Here is a 9247-nt window from a genome sequence, read left to right as displayed (position 1 = left end):
TCTATACACAACTTTGAAAAGTCTTAAAAACAAACCAGAGGTTTTAGAAAAAAATCTTTGGTTTGAGTTGTATCTTTCTTTAAATCATTAAGGGGAGACATGCTCGTCGAAGGTCAAAATTGAGTTTTTATTGTATTTTCAAACCATGATCCTGGACACTCTTTAAACGTTGTAGATAATCTATTTATATAATTTTGAAGCTTTATTATCCTTTATAGTTATTTTAAACATTTGATGACTGCATGAAGTATTTTTGTTACATAAAATAGTATTCTTTTAAACCTCTCGCTCTAATGTTTTAGAATATAGTCATATTTCGGTACATAACTGTGCAGTGGTATTAAAATTTTTTACATTTATTAATTTTTGAACGCATTTATGAAACCATTAGCATAATTTATTACGAGATAATTTTTGTAAAATATTCACGATAAAAAATTATATTGAAAATCTCTGTGATCCCAAATTTGACAAGAATTAGGCATTTTATTATTCAAAAAATCGGCAAGATTAACACATTTGAAGATGATTCTAAAGATATTTATTATAAATTATGTTTTTGACCATTCAAGTGTGATAAACATCTCATGAATAATGATTGCTTTATAATAATTATTGACCTAAGAATAAGGTAGTGTTTTTTTGAAATACGCCATTTCTTTTGTCATTCCACAGTGGTTAAGCTACAACATACGGCCGTAGCCATAAATTGACAAATTATAATTGAAGTAGGGAGTAAAATGATATTAACGCGCGTGTTTGAACATGTACCGTTTAAAAAAAATAAAAAAAAATTCGGTTAAGTACATGTTCAAACACGCGCGTTAACATAATTTTACTCCCTACTTTAATTAAAGTTTATCAATTTATGGCTACGGCCGTATGTTGTAGCTTAACTACTAGGGAATGACAAAAGAAATGGCGTATTTCAAAAAAACACTACCTTATTCTTAGGTCAATAATTATTATAAAGCAATCATTATTCATAAGATGTTTATCACACTTGAATGGTCAAAGACATAGCTTATAATAAGTATCTTTAGAATCATCTTCAAATGTGATAATCTTGCCGATTTTTTGAATAATAAAATGCCTAATTCTTGTCAAATTTGGGATCACAGAGATTATCAAAATAATTTTTTATCGTGAATATTTTACAAAAATTATCTCGTAATAAATTATACTAATGGTTTTATAAATGCGTTTAAAAATTAATAAATGTAAAAAATTTTAACACCACTGCACAGTTATGTACCGAAATATGACTATATTCTAAAACATTAGAGCGAGAGGTTTAAAAGAATACTATTTAATGTAACAAAAATACTTTATGCAGTCATCAAATGTTTAAAATAACCATAAAGGATAATAAGGCTTCAAAATTATATACATAGATTAACTTCAACGTTTAAGGAGTGTCCAGGATCATGGTTTGAAAATACAATAAAAACTCAATTTTGACCTTCGACGAGCATGTACCCCCTTAACTAAATGTATAATACAAATGTATTGGTTTAGATTAGATACAGTGATGAACACCAACGTATAGCTGATATACTGTCAATTTTTCACAAAAAAAATATTTAGACCAGCGTAGCTATTCTATACAGAAGGCGGTTTTCGATGGAAAGAGATAAATATCATCATATTTAAGTATTGAGGCCATGTAATTGTTACAATAAGTTAACCGTCTAAACCAGGGGTAGTCAACTTGATCCATATCGCACACTAGTTCCAGCTTTCATGGTGGGAGGTAGGGGTTTTAAAAACATTTTCAATATGTTTTCATAAAATTCCCCGTGACAATTTAAATTTCAGAAAATATACTATTATTAAATTAATTAAATGTAATTTCATCAGATTTCATGCTTCTATGTGTGCAAAGTATAAGTAAAAAGATAGATTTAACTACAGTAAGTTGTTTTATAAAGATTTATTCTGCCAAACTTTGCGAAAGTCTGACATAAAGTATTCGGTAAGTAATTATTATTATATGCTTTAACTTGCTGTACCTCTGCTTTATAAATTTTATAAAGTAAGTTACTTCACTACGTCTTTATAAATCACCATTACTGTGGAACCGGTGGGCGGTTAGAAAATTTTACTACTAACAGAGATACAAAAGTGGGCGGTAGGCATAAAAAGATTGACTGGTCTAAAACGTCAAAACTGCCTAACTTTAAAAAGTTAACACAGCCATGAGAAGGGCCCGATTACTTACGCGCGCCGATTATTTTCACTTTTCGTTCAGTAGCCTACATCCTGTGCGACGTATAATTCGTCTGTTATTATTACTTCTTTACTTTTATTATTGAATTTACATAATTTTCAGAAAAGTAAAATTGTTTGAATCCTTTGGATTCGGTTACTTTGACAAATAAATTTTCTTTCGAATTTGGACAACCAGCATTCAGAGAATCAGTAGGTAAAGCATGTTTCATGTTTAATAATTTAAGCCGTCAGGGCTTAAGTAACCATAATCTGAGGAGCTCAATTTCACAACACTTTAATGTCTGATAATTTGTTAATTTAATTTTAGATAAAAAAACGTTAATATCGAAAATACCGATTTAGGAATACCAGTATTGCAATCCGTAATTATTATAGAATTTATGGTTTCGAAGCTTTTTTAAAATATATATATATATATAAAAATATTTTAAATAAAGTAATAGTTTATGCGTGAAGTGATAGTTTCTGTTTGTCTTCCCACAGGTGTAAGTTTAGCATATATTATTATTATACTGTTGAGGCATTTTAGGGGAAAACTACTTACGTATTTAACTGGTATATTTAATGCTTGGTGGTATATATAATGACTATTTCCATGCATTTCCCGTATAATATATTATAATATATTCCACAGCTGTTTATGAATGAGTATATAAACATGAAACTATATTAAATTCAGCATGTAAATACGAGCCAGGTAATATTCAAACCGTTGTCTCTAAAGGGTTTGCAAAGCTCAATGAAATAGGTACGACAGTCCTCGACAGCATCTTGTAAGTTATCTACTGTCTTATCTAAAATGGGAGCAATACACTTTGATAATTGTTCATTAAATTTATGTGCATATTAATAATATGTATTATATTATTGAATTACTTTGGTATTATGATGTAGATTAGTGTAGTCATCTATCGTTGATACCATATAAAGAGGCAAATACGTTGAAGAAACCTTAGGACCTATATTAGGTGAAATTGAACTTGAAAAAAGTTTTTAATTATCAGGATTAAATTAGCTGCAATAATTTTGAACTGCAAATTCACGTATATCAAATTTCACACTCTACCTAATAGTTCCCTCCAAACCAATCGCCCCGCACTACACTCGGTCTTAACCGAGCGCATCACGAGATCCTACGTTAGGTGTGAAGCATCACCAGTTGTTAACGCCTGGGAATGTCTCAGTAGCAAATGCCCAAATACTGAGGTCGCCATGCACTTAAGTGTGCTTTGACTGAGTTTACAGATACTTTCTAATAAAAATGCCAATGGGAGAGAGGAGGACGGAGAATTAAGAAAAATAAATGATTCTAAAAAAAAAAAAAAATTCCTTCAATCAATTAACCTTCTTCTAGCGGAAGTTAGCCATCTTTACCTATATATATGTCATACGGACATGATGCTGGTATGTATAAGTTGGTTTTATTTATAAAATAGAAACACTTCCGGTTGTAGTATTTATTCGGATGTCAAAAAAATTAATCAAAAATATCGGAGAATAGTTTAAACGGTACATGAAAATAGATTAACAAGATCGCTCGACCAAATAACCAGATGAACTTGCCAAAGAATTAGTTCAGTTCAGGTAGGTATCACATTTGACAACTAAATAACCACACTTAACACTAGAAACTAATCTCGATAGTGTAAAAGGAATAGAGGAACTCTATGATCAAAAAGATTAAATCCTAATCCGTCTACATAGCGCTTGCGGTGTCCAGTCAATGGGCAGCGCTATCTGTTTTCGAAGTTATGCTTTTCATATGTTAAAAAAACTGCCGATATGACCGTAATATACGATTGATTATGACCGTCGTATTTCAATACGCCAACGTACAGAATATATATATATATATATTAAAAAACCTCTCCCAATTCTACCACACTAAAACTTAAAAAAATCATTATCGCATGTTGTAATTAATACAAAACGTTCATTTATTAATTGTTTTATTAATAGTATTTTTTTTCTCTTTCAGATACTGATATCAGCCATGGATCATCGCCATTCGTAAAAAAAATACTATCCTTCCACTAGAACTGGCTCAATAAAGAAGAATAATATGTAATTATGATTACATAATTTCTGTTTAATAAGTTTGAATCTTAATATATAATTAAATTATTTATTGAACAAATTCTATAATAATTATTGATTTATTTTCATTTTCATTCGAATACAATAAAAAAATACGTAAATAATAATGTTATGGTGTATAAAACATGTGTATTTTTTACTGTGAAGTAAAAGCAGTATTAAAATAACATATGATTATCGATTCAACCCTTTTAATAGTATATAACGTTTGCGTTATGATTTCTCTTTATACCCGTAAACTAAAACGAATGAAATGTTTTCGCGAATAACAAATGTGCCGTTCGAGGATTATTATTTGCAAAGTTTTACGACAAAAATGCTAGCTATACGATAATAAAACATTGTTAGATTGAAATATATTATTAAGAAGTATGTTTTCATTACTCTGTGGAAACTTTGCAAAGTGACCCTGTGAAATAATGTTTGTTTTCCGGTAAATGAACTCTTGCTAGATAATATTATTGTGTTTGTGTTGTTCGAGTTGAGTTAATTAAAAAGTATAATTCAAAATCACAGATAGTTTTGTCAGCTTTTTGTTTTTTGTTAAATAACTTCTTAATCTGATTAACTAAAGACAATAATGTCTCTCAGAATTAAATTAATAATTTATTGATTTATTAAAATATAGTATATTATTATATTCATTTCATAAATTGATCAGTGTTAATAATTAATAACTAAATATTATCAATCTAACCTAACCTAACCTAACTATTGATTCACTAAGTTATTCATACTTAATTTCATTGTTAATTTGAATAAAAAAAACGTGGCAATTAAAATTGTAAAAGAATTAGTTTTATAAAATCTCCTAAATCAATTTAAACAGTATTATATTTTAATAATAATAAAAAAAATAGTTTATTGAAAATAAAATTAAATGTGCTATTACGAAGAATGTTAAAAAGTATTCTATGTTAAAAATGTGACAGATGTGATTGTTATTAAATTGAATAAAATAAAATTTTAAATGATGACAGATCGATCAAAACGCTAATTCAAAATGGTGGATGTTTTTCATTTTCAAAATAGCCTCCAGTGTTCGGCGAAAATTGAATTCGAACACGGAAGTGGATGTAGTAAATTAGGGCGGTAAAATCGAACAACATGGACGACACGAGCGCCACCAAGAAGCCCGTGGCGTCGGCCCTAACCATCGACAGGGCCGCGTTCCTGCTTCTGAGAGTCAAAAAGGCTTTCAAAAAGAAAAAACAACAACGCAAAGAGAAAAAGTGAGTAACTAATGGATTCCTTTGTTGTGTCTTGAGATCTTTTGATAATGCATTGATACCCTTTGACATTTTTCTGATAGACTTTGTTTAATGTGAAGAATGTTGTCCAGCTATTCATTCAATAATAGTTTTATGAGTTAAACTATTATTCAGAAAAAAATGTGGTTGAAGGTTTAATTAAGGTTCTGAAAGCCAAAAAAGTACCAAGAAATCTTGACATACTTATAAAAAAATCGGTGTGTGTACTTATGTATGCGCGTTAGAAGTTATACTTTTTTGGCGTAACAAAACAAAAACAAAACTTGTGATTAACTAGATTCTTTAACTAGCTCTTAATTATTTTGTTAAATTACACACTCAAGAAAAAGTAGCGCTTATTGGAACGCCGTTGGTTTATTTATATACACATTAACTTATATTACTAAATTATATAATTTATTTATTTAAGAATACAAAACATTGTGGATATAACAAATCTAAATTCAAGACGTACACAACATGAGATTTACATTATAAGTCAAACATTACCCTCACAAGAGAGAAGAAGAGAATATAGAAAAAAATATAAAATAACAATAATAATAATAACAAAAAAAATAATCAAAACATACTTAAGTACAATTTAATACAGAAAAATATAATTTTTGAGAACGAAAAACATACAATTTTATACAGAAAAATACAGTTTCGAAAACAAAATGCAAAGTACATCATTGAAAATGTCTGTCTTTAGGGAGCGCATTTACTAAACATGCACCCCTCGCTAATGGTTCTCGTTGTTTTTGTTTTTAAAGTACCAACTTTCAATCTGACGTTTAATCGTTAGTTTACGTAAGGAATTGCAAATGGCCGACAATAATAAATTCGCTGCCTAGACAACGGAACAATTCTAAACTATAATATTATTATAGTTTAGAATGTTTTTAATGTATAGTCGTTACGATTGCAGTATCATACTGTGGCGTATAGGTAGTGCGTTCGGCTGATAACCGAACAATCGGTGGTTCGCATCCAATCGACTGCGTTTTTTTTCGTGTGAAAAAATAAATTATGTGTTACATATCACACGCCAAAAATACACTCTGATCTGATTTCCCAAACGCGCCAAAAGAAGTATAACTTCAAAAATGGTTAAGAGCAATTTTCACATCGCCACATCGATGTACCCCGTATCTGACCTACATGATGAAAATGACTTTTTGATGTAGTGAAAACAACAAATATACTGGCCATCGACTACGAAACTCCCATATCTGTAGTTATTTTAACAAAAATGTATACAGCCACTTTAGTAATAATTTCCCGTATTTGAATATTGCAGGAATAAATCTGTAATAGCCCGTATCTTGCCTCTAAGCTGTCAAGCGTATTGCATGACGTGTGTTGCTTCAAAAATTGAATTCAGCTTCAAAATGTCACTTTCGAATTATAGTAATATAACAAATTTTGATGTTTATCTTTCTATTATAATATAATGTCACATTTTATTGGATGTTATCATTATAATTAGGCGTTATATGCTTTGATTTACCACTTTTTACGTTACGGGTTATTGGCATGCTATGTAGTTACAACATGTGTTAACTATTAACAGTCAGATACTAGATATTAAATATTTAGTCTTTTTTAGCTTCCTGCACAATTTTTAAAAAGTCACTTACGGAACATTAGGAAGATTAAAATGTATGTATTGTTTTGTATGAAAAGTTTTTAGTATTTTAGTCATTATATTGGATTGCATTTATTATTATTATTAAAAAAAAATAAAGCAGTGTTGACGTAATAAATCAGAATTCAGAACGTTCATTCAGAATTCTAATCAAACCAGTTAAATAAAAATGCATACTTGTCTAATATACCTACAGCAAATATTATCCTCACAAGAGAGAAAAAAAGACACGAACAACGTTGTGCAATAAAATAAAATTTCAAAACAAAATACACATTATTTAAAATGTCTGAGTATTTGGAGAGCGCATTGACTAGTCTAGCACCCCTTGCTAATAGTGCCTTATGAGCCTGACACGAGGAAACAGTTTTATAAAATATCTAAAATTATGTTAATACATATTAAAACTTTTACCTGGAGCGGAGCTGGAGCAAATATTAAGTCCCTGAGCGGAGAAACTCAAAAAAAAGGTCTCTGCTTTGTATAATATTTGGGTACTTAATTTGTGATAAATACGGATCAGGTATACTTCAATAATTGTGCAACTCGTGTGAAGTGTTTTAAGGTCTTTTTTTTAATTTACTGACGAATCGATTGCGTCATCTGCGTCGCTGTCAGATCAGTTTCATAAATAGAACAATCTCTTTTAATAAGAAAGGTTTTCATGAAAAAATAAATAAATCCCCGTTTTCTGCGTAGTACCTACCTCAAACGATTCTAAATTTAGATAAGTACTACATAACGTTTTATAAATTTTCGTTTCAAACATTTCGCTGTGGGGCGGTTTTAATATCAATTATTGTTTGAAGAAATCGGATGTTAGGCAAACATGACGGAAACACACTTAGTATTTTAGAAATTTCAAGACATTCATAAATTTATGCTATCGCCGAAGTTTAAAGGTCATATTATACGGGACGATGTGAGTATCAATTGTATAGTTAAACACATTATAGAAAACTCATATAAAGTTATTGATAATCTGTGAGATAAATGGAATAATTCTATATTAAAAGTTAGTTTAGTAACTAATATGCAAAAGCGTTTGTATTGATATCGACTGTAGAAAGGAAATACTAATAAATTTAAATTAATATTAAATGAAATTTAATAATTACTATATAAAAAGAACTTTTTATAAACCACGTTTTTATATTTTCTGTTGAATCATATAAACTTGACAATTCTATATATTAATAAATACTGGTACTGTTCGGTTATACGGAATACAGCGGAAAACACATTTTGAAAATACCCGATAAACTGGATTATTCGTTAGGTTAACCTAACCAAACCTAACCTAACCTAACCCAACCTAACCTAACCTAAACTAACCCAAACTAACAAATAATCCAGTTTATCGGGTATTTTCAAAATGTGTTTTCCGCTGTATTCCGTATAACCGAACAGTACCTAAATACTTTTTTTGTACTTGATAGAAATACTGAATAAATATAGAATACTGAAAAGTCATTTTGACATTTCACATTGATTTTTATAGTAACGCACGTATATATTAATAATTTAGTTGCTAGGACCCCCTTAGCAACCAGTAATAGTGTTTTACTTTTTACGATTTTTTTCCGAAATAACTTTCCATACAAAACAAAATTAACTGAAAATGAATTCAATTCTGCTTAAAGATGGCTAAAAGTTTTGAAAGAATGCATTGTCGTCATGTTCTGATATATTCTAAAAGTTTCAAATGCCTACCTAGTTGGAAAGTTAGTTAACAATCGATTGCAAGATTTGTATATGACAAACAAGAAAAATTTTGTACTGGACAAACAAGAATACGAGCTAATAAAAACGTGGTAAAATAGGTTTATTGCATAATAATAACATTATAGATGACTAAATACACGTTGAAAGCTAAAAATTTTAACTAAAGATTTTTAACAAAATTTATCCAGTAATTAAAAAATAAATTAACAAGGAAGTGACGTGGGAAAAATGACTTAACCATCATTTCTGTTTTTTTAATTAACTCAACAATTCATACCGGATTAGGAATATT

General features: G+C 29.3%; 1 protein-coding gene across 1 annotated transcript in view; it reads left to right on the top strand.

The window, feature by feature from the left end:
• Positions 1-5347: 5347 nt before the first annotated feature.
• LOC147070327 (uncharacterized) overlaps positions 5348-9247 on the top strand; it is a 160031-nt gene continuing 156131 nt past the window's right edge. Inside the window, exon 1 of the mRNA XM_085949876.1 lies at positions 5348-5561. Coding sequence (XP_085806002.1) covers positions 5437-5561 — 125 coding nt within the window. The 5' untranslated portion in view covers positions 5348-5436. The remainder of the gene's footprint in view (positions 5562-9247) is intronic.

The sequence above is a fragment of the Rhyacophila brunnea genome, unplaced genomic scaffold (genome assembly GCF_057557595.1).
Source record: "Rhyacophila brunnea isolate RB1 unplaced genomic scaffold, BYU_Rbru_1.0 scaffold_22, whole genome shotgun sequence".
Lineage (NCBI taxonomy): Eukaryota > Metazoa > Arthropoda > Insecta > Trichoptera > Rhyacophilidae > Rhyacophila > Rhyacophila brunnea.
The sequence above is the reverse complement of the archived record's forward strand: the minus strand, read 5'-3'. Positions and strand labels throughout refer to the sequence as shown.